The sequence below is a fragment of the Ammospiza nelsoni genome, chromosome 1, assembly GCF_027579445.1.
Source record: "Ammospiza nelsoni isolate bAmmNel1 chromosome 1, bAmmNel1.pri, whole genome shotgun sequence".
NCBI classification, from domain to species: Eukaryota; Metazoa; Chordata; class Aves; order Passeriformes; family Passerellidae; genus Ammospiza; species Ammospiza nelsoni.
Window position 1 is genome coordinate 52,944,707 of NC_080633.1, and position 27,479 is coordinate 52,972,185.

The following is a 27,479-nucleotide window of genomic DNA, read 5'->3' on the forward strand; positions in this document are numbered from 1 at the left end:
CTTAAAGTAACTGTTAAGGAATTGGAAAAAACAGTACCTAAATTACAAAGGCAAAAAAAAAAGTTAAATATATTCTATCTCTAGGGAAGGATACGGATATGAGAATTTTATTTAATATAGTGAAATTTCCAAAGTACCTAAGAAAAAATATAAATCTCTGTTGAGCTTCCCTATGATCTGTGATATCGGAGGTACATTTGTTTGACACTTGGAGAATTGGAACAAATGGGGCTCGAAAACTGTGTTTGCAAGAGCTTATGACTATGTATGGCTAACAAACATTTACAGAAACTGGCCCAAACCTTTATGTGGTGCAAATCAGCATATCTGCCCTTTGACAAGCACAAGCTGGTCCTCTCACTGACTATCAGAGACATGGCAGCACATCAGACATGTGATATGGAAAAATCTCAGGAAAAAAGGAATGAGTTGGTGGATATGATAATGCTGCTCTGCCACATAACTAAAGTAACTGATCTTGATTTTATAATGATGCATGTATATCTACAGTAATTCACATATATGGATCCCTACCTGATTTAGTTGGTTTTGTTGGGATTTTTAAGGACAGGCTCAATTATCCAACCCTCCCTTATATCTGGCCCAGCTCACAGCCCCTGAGTTTGTAAGAAGTAAACCGTGAGCTGAAACCTCAATTATCTGATGCCTTCTGTGACATCTAGATAATCAGGGTTGCCCAGAGCACCAGTTCTCAGGATCTAACCTTCTCTTCTGCTGCTTGGACCTGCTACTGGGGTGTCTAGACCCTCTGTGGCTCTCTGTGGGTTCCCACCATGAGCTACTAGTTCATCTGGCCACTGGGAGGAGCCATCCACTTGCTCCCTGTCCAGCTCAGGGCTCTGCACTGAATCTGGCACTGACTCAAAAGCACTGTTCTCCTCCTCCTCATCATCCTGAGAGGAAAAGACCGTGCTCTCAGAAATCTTTGCGCTGTCGACGGAGGAGAAGCGCGTGTGGCTGGAGAAGCGATTGTTACTGTCGTAGCAGGAGGTGCTGTAGCACGAAGTGCTGTAGCAGGAGGTGCTGTAGCAGGAGGTGCTGTAGCAGGAGGGGCTGTAGCAGGAGGTGTCACACGCCTCACACTCGTTGTCACCATTGGGCCTGGAGCTCGACTCGCTCTCACTTCCTGTCCGCAGGGATTCCCCATCCAACAGCCCGTCATTCATTTCAGAGAGTTGCTCATCCAAGGTCCCAGGAGGCACCGTGCTCTGGCTGAAGTTCTCTTCAGCCTCGTTCTCCAGAGGAGGCTCTGCTGCCACGGTCTCACTCTCACTGACCACCTCCTTATCCATCACCTCCTTGACAGTAGACTCCTCATCATTCTCCCTGCCATTACCACCATCTTGCTCTTCTTCCCCGTCGCTGCTCATCTGTGCCGTGGGCAGGCTGTGGAGCAGGTTGTGTATCCGTATGTAGTGTGTGCGAGGGGTCTCTGGCTCACCGCAAGCTGAAGCTATGACTGTCTCAAGTTCAGACACAGGCAGGGAGCATGGCCTATTTTTCCTCTTTGCTGTGGTCCTCAGCTGTAGCTTGTGGTCTTCCTCCTCCTGGGCTGAAGCCCCTTCTTCTTCTTCATCCTGACTCTTCTCTAGGTCTTTGCCAGCATGCACATCTGCACTCACCTCATCAATATCTACTGATTCTATGCTGGTCAAGACTCCACCATCTCCCTGAATACCAGAATTGACTTTGTTATTTTCCCTAACTTCAGGCTCAGGAGGAGACATGCAAGCCGTGAGATCCGACTGCTCCATGAGGTCCGTAGCACTCAAAGAAGGCAGTACTTCTCCTGGGATGGATTCCAAGGGCTCAGGAACTGGCACCGCATCAACCTCCCCATTTCCTGCTAGCTCTTCATTTAAGCTGTTCTGGTTGACTTCCCCGGGTGGTTTGACAGCCCCTGGGCTATCGACACTGTTCACACTGTATCCATTTAGCTGTTCTGGAGCTGCACTTTCTGAGGTCACTGTGTTGATGCATGGAGGCTCACCGAGGCTTTCCTCCGTGGGGTTGTTCACAGGGCTTTCCGGGAGGTCAGCTGGCTCAGGATCTGCACTAATGGAGACCTCTTCATCATCTGTATGAGACAGGAAAAGGAATTACTTACTCTTTTAACAAGAAGTGTTGACTGAACCAGAGCGTTGGCTGTGGGGGCACAAGCATCCACAGCAATCTGAGAAAATTAAAAGCATAAATTACAGTCTGAAACGAGTAGGCAACCGAACAACTATAAAGAAGTGCTGAGGTTTTTTTGCTAGGCAGTCTTTGTACATTGGATTTAATAATGGGTTTACTCATGGTGGTAATCTGTATGCAGCACCCTGCCTCCTTGCAGCATTACCTGAAGGTAACACCTTCTTGAACCTTCTCCTTGAGCCAAAACGGCATCAGAGGAATACTGTGGGAATCAGGGAAGTCTTCTCTGAGATTTTAATAATGCTCTTCTTGTCACATGGAAGCTGGCAAGACTCCACAACAGAGAACAAACAAAAAACTGTGTTTGTCACCCCTGAAAGGCAAAAACTTCCCCCAAAGACCCCTTGACATGATCCTCATCTGTACCACCTCCTCTCAGATGTCAAACAACCTGGGCTCTTTCATGCCATTCAAATAGTCAAAGAGAGAAATCAGGGTTTTCCAGCAAGTGAAAAGCAATGATTTCCAGCTACTAATGCAGCTGTTGTTTGGCTTGACAAACTGTAAGCAGAGAGGGCAGAGACCCTGAGAAGCAAAGAGTCCCTGAGAAATACTGTTGAGACTGTGACACGAAAACCAAGGTTTAACCTTAGGCAATCATGACAGTCACTTCCAAATTACTACAAGAGAACACAAACCAAAACCAAACCAAGAGGGAGGCAAGAAGTGGGACATAGAATTATTTTTTGTTTTACTTTTTTCATTAAAAATAATTAAATTTAGAAATTTTCTAATAATCTTTGGTATTACATTCTCCATTTTTACTTTTGAAGTGCTCAAATGCAGATGACTACAAATAGCACCCCATATAACACTTTCACTAGAAAAGTGAAAGTGAAAGGTGACAGAGAAGCAGATGAGACTTCAGTTTTCCACTCTCTTTTCTCCCAGTGATGTGGTGGAGTATTTGGAACAGTCAATAACAGGGGTATATGAGACACCAGTAGCTCTGTCCTAAGGGGAAAGAGGGAAGAAATTGTGACTCACGATGCATCCTGTGATGCAGGACTTTATGCACTTCCCTTTGCTCATGACTGTACCTAAAGTCCCAGAACAGCCAGGAATTAATGCAGATTTCTGAAGAGAAAGAATGCAAACAAACAAAGAAAAATTCTAGAAATCTAGATAAATGATGGGTTAAGACTGAGAATTACCTGGATGAATGGAAGAAGTTATCTCAAATCGGAACTGCAGCTGGCCACTGACATGATCTGTAGGAAGTCTGCGACCCAGAGTGTAGCTTACAACCCTGTCCCTGAAAGAAAACAAATATTGTCACAATAGACTATAACCTACCCTATGTCTACTGTGCATAGATACATCTGCTGTGTCCTACAAAAATCCATATTAAAATACATAAAGGCTATTCATCCCAGCCATGAGGGCATGTTGACTTGCATACAAGAGAACAAATGGCAGAGGAGAGGACAATGTCTTCAATTACAATGGAACAGCTGAGTAAGTGAGTAAGACAGGCTGCTGGGACACACAAGCACATATGTGTAAATATTGAGAGAACGGTGGGAATGAAACTTCTGCAGTATGGGTATGAAAATAGCAACATGGGAAGCAAACAACTCCCACTTCAGCTATTGTAACGAGAATTTGCTTCCCTAGAGATCTGACCATCTACCTTTTCATAGAACCTCACATTTCTGTATTTTCATCCCTTCACCATGTCCATCAAATTCAGCTTTCCTGTTCTTGTTTACCAAACCCTGTGCAGGCCAGTCCCCGCATACCACCTTCTCTGTCTTAACTGGCTGAGTGACTGCTCTTCATCTCTTTCCACCCCTCTTACCTCTATGAAGCTGAAATATCAGGAGAACACCTTCCTGACAAGGTTGATCAATGACTCCATTCTGTTCTTGTGCAGGTCCCTCCCTTTGCCACACTTCATCCACCCCTCAGAACAGAATGAAACTATAGAAGAGATTAACTTCCCAGCTGCCCACAATGAGGCTGAATCAATCTTTGCAAAGCATATCTTGAGTGTAACGGGTTCACTAAATAGTAATACTTATACATCTTTTGAAAGAAACATAGTTCACCTCCAGTTGAGCCAAATATACTTGCTAGCACAGTTTCACATGCATCAGAAACTCATATAAATGAGACAACCTTGGGATTTGTGTACAACCTCTTTGAACTTGTGCACATACTTCTCACTGAGCTTGCCTGAGATTTAAATGCCACTATGGTATTAAAACTGAGCCAGATCTAGAGCAGGTTGGAGGCACTGCTCTTGGCAAAGTACATCCTTAGATAGACAGTGTTTATAACAAGGAAGTAAAATAGGAAGTTATAATCAGAAGATGATGAGGAATCTCATACAGAGGAAAGCCAGTGATACCAGTTACAGAGTTCTACCTTCCCAAAGCTGTTCTTATCCGTCTGGTTTCTAAAAAGCTACTCTATCTTTACTTGAGAAACAGGGAAGTAGCTTAGTCCCTTCTGGTAGATTCAGCTGTCAATATCACAGCCAGTTTCTGAGCCAGCTGTTCAAAAACACTTCCAACAAGCTCATCTTCCTGCTGCTCTGTTGAATTGAGATCCAATTATCAGAAATGCCTTCTTGGAAACTGCATTGCATATGCTTTCCTCAGAAGATGATTCTTTTTCTCCCTTGCTCTTCAAGGTCTGAATGTTACAGGCTTAGAGACAGCTTTTTGGCTTTTTCTGATTACTATCCATCTTCCTTAAATTGGTTTGTGTTATTTTGGCAGCATACACTTTCCCAGGACTTTCATGCAATGGGGAAGCAGGGCAGCGCTTGTGAGCTCAAGGTTGTTCCTTGGCAGCAGGGTAGGGTCAGAAAGCATTAGTTACAACATGCCACGTATATATTTTTATAATATTTCCCCTTTCCAGAAATTTAAAAGAGAAGAAACAGATCTGGCATGTTTTTAGCCCATAGGTAATTCCCTGAAACATGAAAACAGCCTGCTGATAACATTAAAAGAATATTCAAATTGAAAATATTGCACTCTCCAAATTCGCAGCCATGATACACAAAAAACATTTTCTTTCCTAAATGCCAGCTCTCACTTTTCAAAACAACATGCATACGGTTATGGAGGGAATTCTGTCTGGCCCATAGTCCTATAAAGTCTAATTAAAACCAACACCATTTATCAGACAAGCGTCAGTTTAATAACTTCCCCTCAACATCATTATATTGCAATAATGATGTATCACCAGGGACTTCAGAACAGCAACACACTCTTTGAACAATGCAAGCAGCAGCATTTACCCAATGGCATGTCTTTCCAAGAGGCGCTGAACCGGCATGGAGAGCTTTCCCAGGAAACGCTTGATGATTGGTCGGCTCTTTGCAAATTTGTCTTTAACTTCTATTTCCAGGACATCCGTGGGCAGGGAGACAAAGCTGAATTGCTGAAATAAAAGAAGGGCGCAGAACAATAAGCTGGTGGCTGGGCCACAGCAACACAGAGTACTACAGCTGAGAGGAACACCTCTGCACAGAGATGTGAGCACCTAGTGAGGTGAATGATACGTGACCACTCTTTTCAGATAGATTGTTTTGAAATACCTCCTTTTCTATTCATCTATGCCCCAGCTTAAAAAGGAAGAACTCTGAAAACTCTATTTATCTGGATCAGTCTACTACCCTGGTTCAAGCCACAGTTTCACAAAGAGCTCAACCAGCAGGAAAGCCACGGCACAGGGTACTTTCACAAACAATAATGAGAAAAAGAGGAACAGCACCATCTAAAACTGCTCCTGTCACCAAGTACATTGAAATGTGTTGACTGCTGTCTCAGCTGGTCTGGTCATAAGAACATCTATTTGTCAGTAATGTTTCAGTAAGCTTTTAGAGATTGTGTGCATGCACATCTGGGATAGGAACAAGGAGAGTGATATTTTAGGTTACAGGAACAAGCATGAGAGCATTAGGGCACCTGCAGATGTCTAGATGTCCCAAAGGTCAATTTAAAAATAGTAGTGAGGAGGAAATATATTCAGTAACTTGGCTTTGCTTTCTCCTAGACTGGCTAAATTCAGTACAGGTGTGAAGCTGGTGACACAGGTCACAGTAATTTTTCCAAACATCTGCTGCTACTAGAATATAATCAATCAAAAAAGCACATTTGTGCTGTGGTGCACAATAGCAGGAAAACTGTCAAACCACTTCACCTGAGAGGTCAGTATTGATCTGGAAGACAGCTTCTGCGTTAAGTGAATATTGAGATGGATGAAAGAACTTTTCTAGCTTTCCCCCTGCCAAACCCAATCTCCACAACAGAATCATTCTCTGGGTTACCAAGACCTGGAGTTATAGCCCTAAATCACTTGCTCTATTGAATCATGGTCTAATTCAGAGATGCTTAGTTTAAATGGCTTCAACTGAAACCAACGTGAGTGGGACATCCTGTTAATCACACCCTGCAAAAATGTCATTAATCAGAGGAGAACAATTCAACCGAGCTGAAGTGTTATTTTGTTCTTGCTTTCTTCTACATCTTTGCAACAGGCTAGCAATTACGATAAATGCACCAAACAGGAGAACCTGAATTCCCCATGTATACAAAAAGTTGCCTTAAAAAATAAGTTGTCTTACTATTATTGTTTCACCTGCTAAAAACCTTGAGTAACTACCAGTTCTTGACACATGAAAGCAGAAGAGGGGAATTAACTTAAAAATGAATTATTGTGGCATAGAACAATTTGCCATTTAATGAATTCTCCTTTTTTGTGCTGTTGACTCCTATATTGTAAGTATAGTCTCTGTGGGGTGGAGCACACACACACACAGATAGAGAGAACTGTCCACAAGTGAAAAGCAAAATGTAGGTTTAATGATCTGAATCTCCTGAGGTCAATAATATATTGTCTTGTGGTGCAACTCTGAAGGAAACCAGAATCTGCATGGAAATTTATTTTCATAGTATCACGTGGAACCAAGCCTGATAGCTCCTTCCTTGCACAGGACACATATTGACCTTTTCCAGAGCAGTAATCAGCAACTGAGCAGTGTGGACCCAAGCAGCAAGATGTATTGGAATCAGCCAAAGAAAATGTCCCTTTTCCCTTGAACAGCTGTGCCTCAAGACATACAAACACCAGAATATTCCATAAAAAGTGTAAAGTCCAATTGTGTTCAGATTCCATCACCGGCCAAACTGTTGCACTTTGGTATACCAAGACTGCCCTGGGACCAGGCCCTGGTCCATCATCACAGCTCCCAAATGTTTCCTCTAGAAGCATGTTCTCACTCATAAAATCAGCAGCATTTTGGAAACACAGTTAAGCCTTTAAGACCAGAAGTGTCCTGTGGCAGAGCTCAAAGGCTTTGCCACTTGCAGGCAACTGCAGTTTGACACCAAAAGTGAACTCACTGAAATGGGTTTGGACACAGCTTGTAAAACAGTGATAAATTTACATAATTCAGTTTTCCATTATCTAAGAAGTTGCTCCTGCTGTTGCTCTCATCTAGTTTGATTCTTATCGGGCAAGACTTTTCTAAGGCAATCTCTGACTGCAGGTGCCTCAGGCACTGAAAATCCAAAAGGAATCATTGCTTGTAGAACAAATGGGCATCTAGCCCTCTGAAAAAAACGGATCGCAGTGAAACACCTTGGTTTGAGAACTCAGAGACTTACAAATGCATTTTCAAAAACCACAAATCACTTTTGAAAACATCTTTCTTATGACACTTAATGATTGGAATGTAATCTTTGGATGTGGAAGCAAATCACCATCAAATCCTAGTTTCCCTCTTGTCCTTCACCATCTTTTCTGACAAGTGCCAGACCCTGTACCTTAGCCACAAAATATTGATTGTACTTACACTGTTCAAAGCCTTGGCCTCTACTATCCTGTCTGTCTGGAAGAGAAAGGACTCTGTGTTTCACAATATTATCCAACATAACTAACATAAATACTAATATATTACTGATGGAACAAATTAAATCCTCTTTTTCCCTAATATTTGCCAATTATCACACAGTGGCCAGTTTGTGAAAATGAAAGCATAAGCTTCACATCTAAGTTAAAAAAAAAACCAAACCCAAAATCCCAGACAAAGGAAAACAAAACAGCCCCACCATATCCCCAAGTCCCCCAACCCCCAAACAAACCCCCAAACAAAAAGATATTGATTATAAATTCTGCAGTACCCTTGGGTTAACACTCAGGGATGTTGTGATTAATAATTCATCCCAAGGAGGGGTAAAAAAGGAGGTTGTAAAATCACAAGAGAGATAAAAGTCAACTGTCTTCAGGAGGAGGGAAGTTTGATGCTTCTAACACATGCCCAGAAACTTCACCATTGATAACCAAAAGAGCTGCATTTTAAGAACAAGTCTGCTGACATTTTTTTATTTTACTATTACTATTTTTAATGTAAATCTTCTGTTATTTGGAACTTTTCTTATTCTTAAATCAGTGTTACAGAATTAAGTCAGAAGTTCAGCTTTCACATTTGAAAAAGTATAATACTCATAGTTGCAGAGGAAAAGCAAGACTACAAAAACTATAGCATAATAAGCCCAAGTATACTATTTTAAAAATACTTCTGATTTTTTTGACAGTCATTACCTGAAGCCAGATTCTTTTATCTTTTTCATCTGGCATTGACTACTGAGTATTTTCTTTCACAATATAAACCAGCAATCTTTACTCTAAATATTTTCACTGGGGCCACAGCTCACTTTGTGGGCTTGTTCATTGGTTGCTTTAATTCTTCCCAACAAAAGTTTAAGTCTTTTGAATCACAACCACTAGTGCAAACCCTGCAAGACTGGTCAAGAACTTCATGGAACCTGCTGGAATACAAAGTCACTAAACTAAATTTTACACAGAGACCAACTGTAGAGGAGTATACTGCAGTTTACATAAATGGGCATTCTTTTCCCATAGTCAAAAACAAAGTGAAAGTATAATTTCTGGCAGTTTTTAAATTTATTGTCATGCCCAAAGCTTTAGACTCTCCAGCTGTTCAGAGTTACACCAAACTTGACAACGGCCTCATGGAAGTGGTTTGTGACTCTGTCTGAGCCTTTCTTTTACTCAAATAAAAAAATATCTCAAAGGAAGTAATGGATTTCAACACAGGTGGCAGCTCATCTACCAGAATAGCTACAGTTTCAAGTCCAAAGACCAAGAAGAAAACTTTGTCTAATGACTGATTATGTGTTCATTTGGGTAACAGCAGACAACAGCAATTGTAAATAAATCACAATTTATTTAAGTGATTATAAGAACTTGAAGTTTTCACTTGATCCATAACCAAAATTAAAGTAAAATACATTATATAATATGTAGGGAACAAAACTCTTGCAAGTAATGGGCAGACCACAGATTTATATATCATCTACAGCAGTCAGTGGATGAGCAGGTAACAAACAAGAAGTTAAATCTCTATTCCCTAATTAGCCCAAGCCAGTAACTACTAGTGCATTGCCCTGTTTATTTTTACAGCCAACTTGCTGTAAAATCTCAAATTCTTTTAATTTGAGATGATACATGACACATGACACAGCACACTCCACGAAGGAGACAGCAGACTGCCTCAGCAGAGGGCCTGGCCCTAGATATAGCTTCTGACCCCACCTTGTCAATGTGGTATCTGATCCTTATCAGCTAGGGATGCAAGAGCTCTCCTTTATAGGAAAGATGAGGAGGTCCTCCACTGAAAGGACAAGGTAGTGAACCAGCTGCCCTTGCGTTTGGAAGAATCTCAGATTGAAAACCCCCATAACTTAGAGGCTTTGGGAAAGAGTCAAGACCCTCCAGAGGGGAAATCTTTTTTATTTTCCTCTAGAAATGCAGTAGGACTGTTAGAAGAAATGGCTGTCTTTCAGGTGGATTCCTAAAAAGAAGTTACAATCAGAAAGTCTGAACACAAGCAATGATTGACAATCCCTGGTATACTGGGGAAAAATAGTACTTGTGACCTGCAGAAAGGAGGCCTTGGGGAGGCTGATGTTTCCTAACCTCTGGAATGACTTGGCCATGTCTGCATTAGGAAGATTTATGGTACAATGTGAGTGGATCTGGAGAGCAAAGCAGCTGGTGCTCTGCACCTGACTAACACATCCAGACATGTTGCAAGGGTTTTACCATGAAGTGACTCCAGGCTGGTGCCCGGGATTGAGTTCACTCCCATTTATTGTCTGAAAAGTGCTTGGTGCGCTCCTGGAGCACATCTGTTCACTTCCCTTCTGCTGAGAGTAATTGAGTTCATGCACTTCTGGAATGACAAGAAGTGTCTTTAGTGGGGAGAGCAGGAGATTTGCTTTGAAATGGATCTCTTGAATGGAACACAAATACTATTATAGACAAACCCAGAGAATTGCTACGAACCATGATCAATAGAACAAGTTAGTATGTGTATTATTTTCCCAATGTCTTCTTCAATTACTTCATTTTTAGGGTGTAATTGCATCTCTCTGGAATTATGATGTCTGGGAGGAAACAGACTTGCTCTAGATGCAAAGTCATTTCATCTCTCTACTTTCCCCACTTCTTCAGCCATTTGTCAATGCCTGTCCCACTTGCTACAGTGGCAAGGGATGTAATGATGCTTTGTTCCTACACATTTAATGCAAAGAGGGAGTAGAGAACAGTAGAGAGAGATCGTTTTAATTCCTCACTAACAGAAGAGCTACAGCATTATAGCACAACTTATTACACACCGAGAGTATCTGTACCAGGATCATCCTTAAAATGCTCCTGCCAATGGAAAACCTTAAGTTGATATTTTATTTTGATATTATCAAAAATCAATAGGGTATAATTAATTATTTCCACAGAAATACAGAAATGGAGGGAGAGTAAAGAGCAAAAGTGGCATGATAAAGAAAATCACAGCAACATATTGACATGTTAACTCTTCTTGGGTTAAGCAGTGTATCATCAATTTTGGCTCAGTCATTAATAAGTCATTAGGATTCTCCTTTCATTTACATGGATTTTACACAGCTGCCTCCAGCAGATTCACTCTCACAGAGACACAAATCAGAATCAAAGCTACCTAGAATCAGCTGAGACTTTCATACTCTCACACTATCTCAATTACCTAAATGTATATCTGATTTTACATTACTGCTGGCATCTTCAAGCACAATCTGTAAACACTGTAGTAAACACCACTGAAAGAGTTTCAGACAGTAACCTACTTTTCAGTGCCTATTTGCTTCCAGGCTCAGCAATGGTGTTACAGACACAGATGATTAATTTAATTAATGTGAACAGATCTTGAGGGGATCTTAATGCATGACATATAAGGTAAAGAACAAAGGCCCATGCTAATGCTGACCTGGCAGAATACATCTATATCAATTTATAAGAGAATAGAACCACTTCCAGACTTTGGAATAGTTTTCATAGAAAGCCAGCTACTGGTGATGATTCGTTTCCATGTTTTATTTTTACCAAATTTGTTTGCATCCCTGAATACAGATGGATCCCAGTGACTCAATAGCACTATCAAGGAAATTGCTGAAATGAACAGACCAAGTCCATTAGCATCAATCAGACAAGTTATGGGCAAGTCAAATTCTTTTAAAACCGTCAGTATAATAATTGGTAGACAGTATAATAAAGTCAGTATAATAAAGATAGATAGATTAATACACTGGTGACGGGAAGAATTGGGCTCTTGATTTGGAGTTGAATAAGCAATAGAATTAAAAATAAAATTTATCTCTGATATCCTTCATGTACAGGGTTGATACAAGCAGAAGTAAATCTTAAAAGGCTGTGAATTATATTTGAGGGATGAAGATAAATTTATTCTTTCAGCTGAATATTTCATTAGTGGGTTTTGTTTCAAATACTCCAATGAAACCATTACAGTCTTACTGCACACACCACTTTCTGTCTGTATTACTCTGTTCTTCATTCAAAAACCTACTCTACATATCATTATTTTCCCATATAAAATTACTTTGCATGAACAGCTGGATAAGCTCATCAAGAATTCCAATTTCTTAAGCTTTCTACAGTAATCCTCAGTGACAAGACAAAATACTGCAGACTCAGTATTGCCAAGGGCAGAGCTCCACTGCTGCTGTGGGTGGGGACATGCCTTTTCCTACTATGAGAGACTGCTGGAGCACAGCAGAGACTGCAGGGGGACAAATCCAATGCACTTCTTTATTATTATGGCATGGCACAATTGTTGGGGTTTTTTTTTCCTACCATAAAAGGCATTCACATAAATGCACACATTGATTTTCTAAAGTCTGACTCATTCCTTTCTACTGAACTCCTTCCAAGTCAGATAGGGCCTTCAGAAAATTAGCTTTCTGGGCTTCTCCCTCAGATTCATCTCAGAATTGACTACAAATTTATTAGCACAGCAAAGACTGAAAATATTTGGAGACTCTCATCATCAGTAGTATACCAAGCTAGCAAGACTGATAGTCTTCTAGATGCAGAAGTTGCAAGTAAAATACAGTTCTAGAAGAATAACATCCTAAAAAAAATCTAGATGATTTTTCACACCACAACCCATTCCTGAAGAAGCTAAAGTTGTCTTGGGCTTTGACACTTCAATCATCAACAGATCTTAAAATCTCTAGCTGTAAAGCTACAGCTTGTCTGTATAGTCAGAGAATGCTTTACTCTTTACCTGGACGTGTGTGCAGAAATGTTATACAGGAAAGCTACCACTCACAAGGCTTCACTCAGTCCTGATGATACCTTTGGTGAAACTCATACGAAATTCAGGATCTGGATTTGACTTCACCTGCATATTGTTTTCATGCTTAGGTGTGAAGGCCTCCAAGGTCCTACAGCATATTCTTTTGTATTTGGCAGTAGAAGGGAGAAAAGCTTATCCAGGCTAAACAATAAGGAATTCAGTCAGTGTGATGTTTCTGTTGCTTTTGTTTTGGTCTTCTGTTGAAATTATAGAAGGCTTCTGTAAGGCCATGGTAGGGCTGACAGCATTCTAGTGTTCTGAATATTAGATCAAAATCAGATCAAGCACAACCCACTTTAGTGTAAATTTATACTGCTGATTCAAATATATAAAATATCTTCTTCAATGGTTTTACTCTGCTCTGGAAAGACTCAGCTTTGGTCAAGCATCCCTTGCTTGTATGACTCTAGGTTTGTGCTACACCAGGTAGCACCCATTTTATCAGCCAACAAAAAGCCTCTAGAGAGGAACAGAGCTTACATAAACCCCTTACTGCCTGATCTGGCTATTTTGGCAAACATTTTTCAGTCCAAGAACTGTTGGGTGGTCTATTACATAGCACTTCAGCATTCAGGATAAAAGAATCATTGCCCAAGTTGTAACTCTGCATCAAGAAAAGCAGTCACAAACCAGCACTCAGAGTCAGTTGCATCTTGGCATTCCTGCAGGCAGCATCCAAACTCAGTGCTTCTGTCACTGATGATGGCCTGCACTACCAAAGCCACCTCCCACTGGTGTTCAAGCCCCCGAGTGCTTCCTTCCTCTGATTTTGCATTGGTAATCTCAAGAGACAGCTTACGTGAGAAATTATTCAAGTGCAATATTTTTGAAAGGTTGTGAGTTATCTGAGGTGCAGAGAGCATGAAAATCCTGTACATCTGTGTATCAGATCTGACATACTAACTGCTGGTTGTTAAGCGCTCTTGCTCTCTGCTTATTCACATCAATTAATTCACTAGTGAAATGTGGCTGTCTTCAGAGTGATTCCAAACACTCTTTTGTCTCAACTATATTTTAATAGTGTTTGTTAAAGCTGAGGCAAAGAAACAAGGAGTGGAACCACAGGAAGTTGAGATTGTTTTAACCTAGTAGTGGGCTCCCATTTTAGGGCAATCTACTCCTCCCGAGTTAGATTACTGGAGTTGAAATTCAATGTGTTATTTAACAGATGACATTCCTACTACTTTAAGTGTGCTGAGCAGTTGCATCAGCCAATTTTTATCATCATCTCATTGGCCATTCCTCAGAGCTCTCCTTCCACTCACTAGTAAATAAAACAAGAATTGAGGAAACATTCTGCTCAAGCTGCCATAGTTAAGAAAGAAATACCATAAATACATCTAAGTCAAGTCCAGAAACCTTAAGTACTTTATCTGTGAAACCATAGAATTTCCTATCAAGTTGGAGGTATGTGAACTACTTTTTAAACCACTTTGCTTTGTTCCTGTGATCTATTACTTGTCTGAGCTGTGCATCACTTCACTGATTTCTGAAAAATTAAATCTTTTTAAATGAGCTGCTTCCAAACAACATGACAGCACATATATTGTTTCAATATGAAGCAATATGGAAATATTGTTATTATTTTTCATGTGTCATTAGTGTCATTATTTTTCTACTATCTATATTAGAAGATAAGCATCCATCCTTCTCAATTCCATTACATATACACAAGAGTTGGGAAATGGGCACTTCCTTCTGAGATTTTCTTTGCATTTTATCTCCAATCAGCATGATAGGACTATTCACCCTTTGTGCTTTTGCAACTGCATGGGCTGGCAGGGCAATACCTGCTTAATCTGGGACTGTAGAGTCAAGCTGTCCAGTGCCATGTGGTTTCCAGGCACTCAATTATTTAACTTTACAGATGTTTCTGAAGAACATGTGGAAACATACAGAAACATGTTCAAAATGATGTCTCTTTATCAGGATAAGTCACCACCTTGGGCTTTAACTTGTCTCAGCGTGAGGGCTCTTTCACCTCTACAGTGAGCCCTGCTGCAAGTGTCAAATTGTCACTTGCTACTCCTTATCTGTAAGAAATTTCCATTTCCTTGTCTCCTTGTACAAAGTACTGCAAATCAGAGCAATGGAAGAATAGCTTTAAGTCAGGAAAACTTGTGCTGAACAGCATTTGAACAGCCTATGAAATGAAGATGATCATCAATATTACGTGAGACAGAGGAAAATTTGCCTGAGGTACCAGGGTGCTCCCAGCATGTTTGTATAATGCAGGTGGTTACTATACAAACAGAGCAGCCTAGTAAGTATATGAGGAAGAATACCAGAACAAATTAATATAAGTAAATCAGTCATCTTTTAGTCTGTGGGACTTTTAGTGCTAAAGCCCTTGAAAACTGAATTGACTCTTTCTGAATTTGCTCAAGGGTAATCAAGAACATATAGAAAGATCCTTGTCTGCAGATATTTCAATAATTTTATTTCTCCATTTCAGATTTTTTTCAAGTTTAGTATCCAATACAAATCAGATAGGTCATTCAACTGAAAAAAAAAGAACATTTGCCTTCTATTCACATGGAGTGACAGAGAATCTAAGGAAAGAATGACCCTTCTGAAATAGTATATTGCTAAAATTTGTTTTTGAGAAAACAACTTGTGACTGATACTCTTAATGAAATGGCTAAGAGTCCTCAGTATTTTATCACTTCATATATTCACTTCCATGAGTGAAAAGGGTGGACAGAAGAATGGTTACCACCATGATTCAGCAACAGTTTTCAGTCTTCCTTCTCCCCTTGTCCCATGAAGGTTGCAGAAAATCAGTTCTGTGGTCTTCTGTTGAGCAGAAACCAATGCAGCTTTTCAGTAACAAAACAAGGAGTTCAGAGAGGCTGATTGCACAGACTGCAGCACAAATGCATGCAGTTAAACATCCCAATATCAGCTGAGGAGAAGGCAGAAGGAGAACATGCTAACCATGGCTTGGCTCTTTTACACTCCCTTGCCCCTCACAGGCTAACAACAGAAAGGGGAAGCAGCATGCTTGCACGCAATCAAGAAAACCTGGGGGCTGAACAGCAAAGCTGGAAGCCAGCTGTGCTCTTTTGCTTTCCCTTGTCCATAATTAGGCCATTTCATTGTTTCTCCTTTTCTTGCTGCCAAACTCCACTTGGAAAAGAAATGTCAGCCCACAAACTCAGCCATTTGGCACAGCTTGAGGAGTAGACACCCGTGACATTTTATCAGAGCCTTTGTACTGAGTATCACACACAGAGAGCAAGTCTCCCCTTCATACCTGCTCCCCTCTAGTTCTGGGTCTTATGCACTTCACTGAAAGATTTCTGCCAACTGCCTGATCCTCCACGCCAGCTCTAGCTTGACCATTTCCACAGCTGGACCTGGGACCTCTCAACCAGATGCATCTGATGCTTGGCTCCACAGGGAAGTTATCACTTGGTGAATGCTTCATAATGATGTCCTCAATTAAGTCCTGCTAGAAGGCATTTTTCTCTGACTAGCTTCAAGGTTGTTTTTCCAGTCATATAACCTCCCCCACCCACCAAATAACCTGATGTGGTATCTAATTTCTTCAGGTAGGAGAATTCAATTCTATTTCTGCTGTCTTTTTGCCCACTCACAGCTCCATCTCTACAGAGTTTGACCTAATTATCCCTCAGCTACTTCACAATTTGCATTTTAATTTGAATAAATCTGTGCAGTGTATTTATTTACTTTTACTCTTTCCTGCAGTGGAGATATTGTTGTGACAGAGCACACCAGTAAATCACACCCAGCATGTCAGGCTCCTTTAATTCCAAAGAGATTCCTTATTCTTTGCTGCTTATTGCCATTTTGCATGTAATTTAAAAACAGCAGGCAGCAATTGAACTCTCAGATCTCATTAATATGTACAAGTCCTTCCAACAAAAAGAAGCAGACTACAGACTATTTCTTCAAGGTGATGGCCAAATGTGCCAAAGTTGCCTTTGATTTGTGTTGCCACTGATGCTTTTCAGTCATATTGCTTCTCTTTATTTGCATGATATACTTGTTGTGTTTCATATAATATCTCTGTGTATGAACACTATAAAATCTAGTAGCAGCCTTTCATGCTATGCAAGTTTATTTTTCAATTCTGTTTCATGCCTGCCTTCATTAATTAACAACTTTATAAACAGCACCAATGAAGTACAACCTACGCTGAAAGTATACTGAAAGTTTTAATGTACCACCCATCTTTGTAGCTAATTACTGAGACAAGTACTCATAGAATACATCAAACACAGTTAGCTCAACAACTATTTAGCCAAGAACTTAATTAAAAAAAAAAAAAAAGATAGTACTAGAGTGATGTCCATGCTTTAAGAAAAGTCTCAGCTTAACTCTCCAGCTGCTTACCTCTCCTTGCCAGATAGGGTTAACAGTGTTACAGATGATCTTAGATCTTTTCTCCTGTCCATGGTGAGGAAGGGCTGGGAAGATGCTATGTTTTCCAGGCTGGATGGAAATCTTCAGATAAGGATCTGGATTGAAGAACATCCCTTTCTTCAGACCAAAAGCTTGGAAATCTGAAAGGTAAAGAACCAAATTATTCTTCACATTCCAGGCATCTCTTTGGCATGCTAGGAACAGTATATAGGGAACTGGTAAGAACTCAAACAATATGGCAGGAATGTGAAAAAACTTACTATGTTTGTTGTAAGGCAATGCAATGCCAAAGATCATATAATGATCTTGTAATTTAGAATTTAAAAATCATTACATAATGAAACTGCAAATTTACAGCCTGATTGTGCAGACTGATTCAGCTTCTAAATCAATATTTATGCAACTTCAAGTGATATACTTATTTTTCTAATAAGCTGAGCACTTGCTCAACCTGACAGTAGTGGAAGGACTATGAAAAAGAGATCCTGTCATTTAATGTCAAAGTCATGGCATTTGGTACCCAATGGATGCCATTTTTCCGAGGTATCAATTTTACCATTGTACAGATCTTACCTTTTACACCACTTTTTTCTATATAAGAAGTCATTTTACACTTTTTCCCACTTTAAACCCTGCATGGGTTAACTTCACCTTAGGAAAACTTTTGTCTATAATGTCCAAATTTTAAGCAGGGTTTTACAACTGCAGAAATCCTAGGGAGCATAATATATGTTGTACACACAGAAAATGCCCAGGCACTTATTTGAAAATTTCCCCACAACATTCTGAAGAAAGACACAATGCCCATTATGATCTGTCACTGAGAAGCTGATGAAATGCAAACTAATCTGCTGGTATATCATTAATTTTAGCTCAAGAGACACTGACTGACCCCCTCGGTCTTCTCTTTTTCCAGATGCATTTCTAAGCTTTCTTTGGCACATAGAAGCACTTATTCCTATTAGTGAGTTCAGCAGCTAATTTATTTTCCACCATTCTTTGCATGGAGATTCTCCTCTATTTAAAGCTTTATTTCACATTGGGGTATAAGCACTGTACTGCATTCTGTCTATTTCCTCTTGCTGTATTGGAGAGATAAAAAGTATAAGACATAATGGTTTCTAAAACTGCAGAGATGCATACCTAAACATTCAATTTAAACACATTTTTTTTTCTTCTGGCAGTTTTTGAAAACATTAATTTTCACAGTCTTCTAATTCTCTTCTGATTAAAAACCCAATTATTCTGGCAGGTTGTGGGAGACCATGAAAAACCCTCAAGGCAGATATTTTGCATGACTCTGAAAATCATACACACTGCACACCATCATCAGTATTTTTTCCAGAAAATAGCTATATCAAACCCAGTTGTGTGCTGCTTCCTTAACATGTGGTAATAGCCAACACAATAAAATGTGCAAATTAAAAAGAATTGCTTTTCTTTCCATTGGTTTTAATAATTTATTCCACCACACAATTCATGCTGCACATATTCAAAAGCTGTTGGACAGATGGTCCTGAAACAGACTGTATTTTAAGAATCTCATTCTTGAGACATTCTCTAACAAAAAAAACCCAACCAACAAACAAACAAACAAAAAACAATAGAGGACATCACTACTAAGAGCTTATTTGAAAGTACATTGCTGAAACTACGTACTGCCACAGTCCTAGCAATCCTATCGCACAAAGAAAATTATCTGCTTCAAAAAGATAACACTGATTTTTCCCCCCCTTTTTTCTTCTGAGTGCAAAATCTCTGTGTAAGCATCCTGTATCTCATCTAACAGCCTTGCTGAAATTCTATACGGCAAACTCTTTTGCTTTGGAAGTTGTACTGTTAGAAATGCATTCAAGAAATAGAAACCAAGATTGCAAAATGAGTATGAATGACAAGGACCAGCAGTTCATTAGCTGAGGCGGCTAACATATGAAAGGAGAGAAAGACCTCTGGGATCTTATTTTCTTTCTCTCTGATATTTCCTCAAAAGAGTCTGAAACTGAAATATTTATTGCTGTATATGTTTCTGGGTTCTTTGTTTTTTTTTCCTTCAAAGAGAGACCATGCTATCTTTGGGTACCACAGAGTAACAAAATACTGACATTTTTCTACTGATAGAAAATACCTAGCACTCAATTATGTATACTTATAGATCATGTATCATAAAGAAAATACATTGAGGATGACCTACAGCCTCTTTCCAGTTATGGGAATTAGAGCACAGCCATGAAGATGAAGGTACTCCCAGCTTCAGTTAATAGTCTCATTTTTGTATTCAGATGAGGAGAAAAAAAGTAATTTAGCAAAGCACATGGCACAAAATTTTATTTGTGTAATTTTCTTACTGAAATTACACAGTAATGCAGATTTTTTTTTTTAAAAAAGTCAGTTAGAAATTTCAATTTTATTGTCCAGAGTATGAATAGGGCTAGAAGAATCAGCTTTCCCAAGGACAACTATCCCAATTATATATCTCACCACAAATTCTCATCACTGTGAGAAACAGGGCATCAAAACTCAAAAAGCTCTTAATAAAGCTACATGGATATTTGCAGACAAGCATTATTTAATTTCATTTGAAGCAAAACCTATCTGTAAGTCCTGTACTATCTGCTGTAACTTGCTGCTGTAACTCTTACCACTCCAGCATAACTCCCCAACAGAAGAATCACAGCCATTCTGCCTTCCCAAATACAAATTTTTTTTCTACCATCTTCAGAAAAAGATTCAGAAGATACCAAACTTTGAAGTGAAGGTCTGAAGCTAAATGAATTTAAATCTTTGGTTGAATGAATGAATTCCAGAAGGCTGGGATGTACCTTGCTGTACACTGTACACTAATTTTAGAGTGTGTTTCTTGGAGCCATATGAGGAAATGCTACAAAGATAACTCATCTATGGTTTGCAAAGGTGTATTTTCATCCACTCATCCACTCTCTTAAAAAAATATACCGTATTTTTAATACTATACCATATGCCAGTTTCTCATTTAGTCATAAATCACATTTTAGTGTGAAAGAGGTTATATACATCTAACAGCTTAATAATGTCAGGCCATGTCTCAAGACAGATGACAGAAAGAAGAAATCCAGGTAAAGACAAAGTAATTACAGCCTTTCACTGCCACAGACTTGCACAACTTTTAAGTACATGCATCCTATTTCACCCAGGCTGTCTTCACTGGAGAAAAATGGCTTGTACTAACTGCTGCCTGCTGCTGTCCCCAAGTGACTTATGAATTCGTTCCAACTCCAGAGCTTTCCTTCCATATATGCTGATCTCCAGGTGCCTGGATGAGACCTAAGGAAGCTTTACACTGGGTCACTTGCATGCATGTCCCCTGTGTCCCAAAGGTGTGCCATCAACTTCCCTGTCTGCTTTATAAAGGATCATTCAGCAAATCTATTTGCCATGCAGCACGACAAACTTTGGGGCACTGGTGGCTGGATAGTGATGGAGGCTATTTCTGTGGTGAACCAGTGCATTTATTGGAGCCAGGTGGGGATGTAAATTCCAACAACTCAGCTAGAACACATCTGTGTTTTACCATGTTTGATTTTGCCTCAATAGAAGTCATTGAGCTTCCAAAAGCTCACGGAAGAGTCACATTTTGTCATGCTCAGCAAGGAGAGTCTCTGACAGAAATGATGAGCAAAACTACCATAAAGATAGTACTTCAATTCCCCACAGACATAGCAAGGTATTCAACCAGACCCATGCTCCATATAGGAGCGTGACAGAAAAGGATGGAGAATCAGACAGAGAACCAGACTCTGGAGCAGTCTGTTATCTAAATTAATTACATTTAGTCTGGTCATCAATATGTCAGGAATAAGTTAAGGGAGCTCAAAGCTGTTCTCCCCAAGGGACAAGAAGACTTTACCAATGGAATTTTCCTAGAAATAACACACAAGACTACTCCGTGCAGTTTATAGATGTGTCTTAAAAAGACTCAGTCCCTCTGGCCTCTTGATGGTGCATATTCTGCTGAAAATTCTACTGAAGATTCCAGAGTCTACAGCCCAACAGAAGGGTCAAAGACTAGTAAGTAGCAGAGCTACTAGTTTTGAGAAACAGATACTGATATTTTTAAAAAGATGGTGAATTCCTTTCAACAAATGCCAAATATTGAATGTTGTGCTCCCAAGCACCATCCAAGTGATGACAATTGATGTCTTGCAGGTATCTATACTGGCACCTATGCAGAGGTTATTAACCCTAAGAAATTCTATGCTCAACCCACCAAATTCACATTTTTCATATTTGGCATACCAGCGTCATGATCTCAGGACCACAAAAGGAGACATATTCCTTATGAGCCATCTAACCCCTTGAGGGAATGAAGACATCTTGAGTTATGTCAAACTTGCCCAGAATAGACCTAAAACCAGAACTAATGAAGTTCACAGCACACTGGAAAGACCCTAGTCATACTGGAATGGCCATGGTCAATTTAGATTATGATCTAGCCTGAAGAATAACAAAATAGTATTTATTCTATGATCTGTTCATTAATGGCAGAAAGTAAAAAATACTGTCATCTTACTGAGATCCTGATAGTTCATGTATCAAAGCAAAATAAACCATCTTCATAATCCATCACAACTAAAGAGTTGCTAATTTGGATGTTGATGGATAACTCCACCATTTCCCTTCAGATTTCCTTTGTGAATTCCCAAAGAGCTATCAGCTCTGATTCTGACACTGAAGAAACATACTTGAACAGGACTGGTATCTGGACAGACTGCCAGTGAGAGAAGGTAATTGCCAGGGTGCTAATATGTCAGTGTTTCTTTTGTAGACCTTGGACAGAACAGGAAGAACCTGCCTCAGAGTGCAGCAGTTCATCTACTGAGCTGAGCTGCCTAAGATATAGGCATGGCTTCAAAGAAAGGAACAACAAAACTCTGCTTGCTCAAGATTCAATGGGAGGCAGATAGGTACTGCCTCTCAGCCTTGTGCTCTTAAAGTAATACTTTTAGTTACTGTCAGTGGAACAATATTTCAATAGTAAGAGCGCAGCAATATTGCATTTACTAAAATGCCAATTTGACTCATGAAGCAGTGTATGATACTAAACTTCATTTGGCAATCAACTCTTTGGAAGAAGGTGAGCATGGATTTGCAGAAGTATTGCATCTGATATTAATTAGATTTCAAGAAGCAAATTAGGAAACTATTCTAGAAATCAAACAGTAATGTGCAATGACAGGAAGTATTAAAATCCAACACAGCAAACTAATGCAGGGGAATTGATAAAGATACTACTTGAAGTACAGGAGATGACTGACTTGATCAGCTACTGAATGAGATTCTGCAACTGATGATATGCAAAAAGTTAAATAAAGTGCTTCTTTTTGCTCTCAGAAATTAGACATAAAGACAGACAGATTTCACTTTTATTTTAAAATAAAATGCAGGAAAAAAAGAAAGGGCTAGTGTAGTTGCACAAGAAGGTATTTTAAGGTCTGAGATTAAAAAAAATAGACTAAGTGGATCAGATAAACCAAAATGTTTCTGTCACAGGGCTCCCAGGCAAAACATTAAAGACAGTAAAAAAGAGAAGAAATTTTTTTCCTAGCTATAAATGCTTCAAAGAAAAACAAAAGGGTTTCTCATTTGTTTAAATAAAGGTCAGTAGACATATTAGGAAGAAAATAGGTGCATTAATAAAAGACAAGCAATATGGAATTAATTATTCCAAAATGTCTGAGAGGCTACCTTTTTAATCATCTTCATCAAAAATGAAAACACAGAAAAAGTCTGAACCATTAATATGAACACCTTATCACAGCAAGGGGGTGTTTTTATCACTGCAAGTGATTAACCACTGGAGCAAAGCACCATCTTGGTGTGCTCAGATCCTGACTACACAGCTGTCTGTGAGATACCTCTGAGCCAAACTCACACAAAGCTCACCACCACGGGGAAAGGTGTCCTGTGTTAACTAGGAGAATGGAGTAGTTGAGGCCTTCTGAGGCCTTTCAATCTGCTAGTCTAGGCATACCTCGTAGGCACAATGGGTACTGGACATGGTAAAAAGCCACCTCACATTGACACAAGATCTGACAAGTAAGAAAAAGGTGTGGGATTAGTACTTATAAAGTCAGCCACTAGGATTTAAAAATTGTTGGAAAATAAAGGGCATTAAATATCTGCATTCTGAACAAGCATTTCATGCTAACAGCTACTGTCATAATGACCCTTAGCAGACCTTATACTATTTTCAGTTGTGATTTATGCTCTATCTTCTATAAACTGACAACTGTTATTACTTGAATATCTGGTCTGAAAACCACACAAAAACAACTAACAAGATTCTCAGAGATGTGTGATGGAGATAAATGCCTGAATGTTTGTGAAATATTCAGATCTTCTGGTAATTCGCTCCCCAAGGACACTTATAAATAAAGTGTGCAAAAACATGAGATATGTGAAATATTAAAGCCTGGAAAATTTTATTTGATGCAGCATAGAGGCATATTATGCAAACCACATGATAACACTTTCTAAATATACCAGCCAACCAGACTGGTTTTAGGGGCTTTCAGCAAATGCATTATACTGCTGTTAAACCATGAACCTGCAAGTGAAGTAGCTGGTACATCTCAGGAAGCTTAGCAGATTTTTTTCCTTCTGTACTTCATGCAAGAGAGCTCTGATGCTTTTCAGCCACCTTATTGGAAGCGTGACATTTACTGGGAACAGTGGAAAAGGCACATTTGAAAAGTAAATGCAAAGTGGACTGCAGAGTTTTCCTTAAAGGCTTTTTTCAGTCTAGCTAAATTAGCCTTAAAATATTTCTCTTGGTATTTTAAATAATGAAAGATATAATAATACTGTCATCGTAAAAATTATTAAGAAGCTTAATCATGGGAAATTATCTTCTTTGAGACCAATGCTGCCAGTAAACCTATTAATCTAAACCAGCCTTTCACAGGAATTACTTCCAGTCTCAAGGAAGCAAACATGAAGTAAACAACTCTCCTAGTGACATAGTGCAAACTCTCTGCTATTTCCATTCTCAAGAAGCTCGTCATATTCTTGTGCCTTGAAGGATCATTTTACACCTTTTTCATTGTTTGACATTTTTATTCAATCTAGAAATCTTTTCTGAAAAATACCCTCCAGTAAAACAGTTGGATTTTGTCCAACCAAATACTCAATAAACTACAGGAAGAATAAAGCACTTTGTCAACAGCTTTTTAGAAAAAAAACCTGTTTCCACACAGTTCATTTTAACACAGGGTCTCACTGGACTCTCTCAGCGGTAGAAAAAGCAATACAAGGCAGCTGAAATGCACTCATGTTGCTCAGCATTTCTTCTGATTTGGCCTACTTTGAGGTTTTTCTCTCCCACTCTAATAACTTTTTCTTCTAAAAAATTATATGGCAGAAGGCATAGCTCTTCTTGCATTCTTTAGATTACGGACTGCTTAGGGCATGATTCCTCTGTGTTGGTGCAATGGGCTCCAGTCACATTAATGACACTCCAGCCACTTTTTTTTAACTGCAACTAAATCAATCATAATTTGGAAACCTAACTTTTAAGTAATGACTGTATTAACTAATGACTGAAGATGACAGTATACCAAAATACAGATATTGAAAAGGAAAATCCTGTATGAGCAAAAAGGACTCATGACAATAGAGGGGTTACTGCTGAGATAGGGGTGCAAATGGAAAGGAATCCCAATTCCTTCTGATGCCTCTGGGAGGTCTGCCTTCATCTGCATTTTATTAGCAAGCATAATAGATATAGGAATAGCAATCATTTTGCTTTGCGAGATACAACATTTTGTTGCTGTAGTGTTGACTAAGAAGGTAATAAATAAATCCTTGTGATGTGTTAATCTGTTAATTTCAGAAAGACTGAAATAGAACTATTTTGATAACTTAGATTTTTGATAAAATAATTGCCAAACTATTTTATCAAAGCTTTTCATATAGCTGGCTATGATGATGTTAGTAATACGGATGCTATATATATGCAGATTAATTGCTTGTGAATCACATGAGTTAGATATCCCACATGCATTTTGAGGTATGGTCTTTATATACTTTCAATCAAAGTGTAAATTAGATACTCTAGTTCATAAAAGGGCCCACTGACCCCACATTTTACTGCTCTTGAAACCACAAATTACTATTGACACTTCTTGGCTTACTAGGCCAAAGAATCTGAGAGAATGAAAAAATGTAACTAGTTCTGGGCCACATTTTCTGCTTAAGATTATTTATGGACATTAAAAAATGTTAATGCTTCTTTATTTCTGTTGAGCTAAACCTGTCGTTTTATCAACTGATGGGTAGATGTCCAGTGTGCAACCTGGCAAATGTAAGTCATGTGTTAAAAAAGCCCTGTCCAATGTCAGTCTGATCTGCCATGTATCATACACAACCTCTCAAGAACCACACTGGCTGCCTAAGCTGGAAAAGCACTGACATGCATCCTTAATAGAGGGAAGCTTGAAATAAATCATATGGCCAAAACCAATCATATAATGAGATGCTTGTCCAAGAGTAGGACTTCACACTTAAAGGCCCACACCTGTAAAACTTTTGAACTAGGGTAACACTTTGAACTACCTGCTCAAAGAATTTCCAAGTCAAGTCAAGCATCTTTCTCTTGGTCTTCCAGGAGCTAAAAAAAATATGGAAACCAACCAGCAAGCATAAGACTCCAAAATAAGAGTCATGTTCATAACCACTCTTTTGACAAATTGGTTTCTGTCTACAGACGTGATTTACATGTTGTTCTTACCAAAGCTAGATCAAATGGCTCATAGCTGTTACATGGAAACATATTAAGCCTTTAAAACCTGCAGTGACATGCCAAGTAATGAGGCTAAGCGCTCCTCATGAAATGCAGATAAATGAGAGCAGTCTTCTGGCTCAAGAAGTCTGAGAGTCGCTTTTGAGCAATACAGAGAATCTTCTGCACCACAGCACATGGATATGCCTCAGGTCCAGACCATGACTGTGGAACGTGCTTTCCAAGGAACAGAGTACTACCACAAATCCATTTTGCTCTGTAAATAAAGCACATGCCTTTGATCTTGCTTTCTGTGACCTACATATTTAATTGTAAACAGAAAAACCTAATATGGAACCAGAACTCTACTTGAACAAGTACTTACAAGAACAAGCACGTAACTCTCATTGAAGGAAAAGAGTGTGGCAATAATCATAGATTTTTATTCTTTGTCTCAGCATTACTTCTAGTACAGACAAAGAATCCATGCATAAATATATACATACATATACTTACACACTTGTGTACATAAAAGGTTCTAGTAACTTCAGTCCCAAACTCTTTGGGCTTAAAACTTACTTATCAGCAGTGACTTACCTGACAGTGAAAAACTTATCAGTCTCCGACTTCCTTGTCCCTGGACTGAGTCTTCATTGGTGATGCTTTTAAAAATCTGCTGGGAGATAAAGAATTATGAGAAAGAGTAGTCTCCAACAACTACTGAACAGAGAATTGCTTAGTAACTGGTTTTTTTACAGATTCATAGTTAGTTTTACAATTAAGAACAAATTATATGACTAGAGATCAAAATCATGTTTTTATCTAGGTAATAATTTAACCATTCATGGACTAAGTCATCCCTGCCTGGAAGCTTTCTCTTAAAAAACCATAATGATGCAAAAATACTATGTAATTTGAATATAGCAGTTCTTCACCCAAAAATGAACTACTTATTAGTCAGGAGATAAAAGTATCACATAAGGATGGGGATGTGGCTAGCACCTCTTGAAACAACTTCCATCTTTATAATACTTTATTACTTGTGTGGAAAATCTTGCTCCAGAGGGTTTAATGCATACCTTTGAGAAAGACTTCTGAGAGATTACTAATGCCCTGCACAAAAAACCTACTGTGAATTATGCTAACAATATGCATTGAGGGTGAACTGGAAAAAAAACCCCAAAAATCTATACATTACACTTTGTACTCCACAGTTCAGTTTTTAATGTCAGCCTTTGGTTCAGCAAGTTTATTGGTGAGCTGCTGCTGTGCAAATTAGGCCCCAAGCTGCCTTCTGGCTTTGATCAGAGCTGGGAAGCAAGAACACCCATGGGAGAAGCCCACCAGCAGCAGTTTCTGTGTGGAGCCCCTGAGCAGGGCAGAGGAGATGCCATCGGGTGTCAGACTCCGAGCTCAGCAGGGAGGGGGTGCTATGAGTACAGCTTC

The 27,479-nt window shown here is 39.3% G+C and overlaps 1 protein-coding gene across 3 annotated transcripts in view; it reads right to left on the bottom strand.

Annotated features, from left to right (window-relative positions):
• Positions 1-27,479, bottom strand: part of HECW1 (HECT, C2 and WW domain containing E3 ubiquitin protein ligase 1) — a 253,494-nt gene that overhangs the window by 70,733 nt on the left and 155,282 nt on the right. For 2 of the 3 annotated variants that reach the window (XM_059478926.1, XM_059478936.1), the window contains 5 exons: positions 26,631-26,706; positions 17,249-17,418; positions 5,471-5,613; positions 3,372-3,472; positions 725-2,098 (listed from right to left, as the gene is read on the bottom strand). In XM_059478926.1, coding sequence (XP_059334909.1) covers positions 725-2,098; positions 3,372-3,472; positions 5,471-5,613; positions 17,249-17,418; positions 26,631-26,706 — 1,864 coding nt within the window. The remainder of the gene's footprint in view (positions 1-724; positions 2,099-3,371; positions 3,473-5,470; positions 5,614-17,248; positions 17,419-26,630; positions 26,707-27,479) is intronic. The other variant, XM_059478944.1, reaches the window with a different exon arrangement.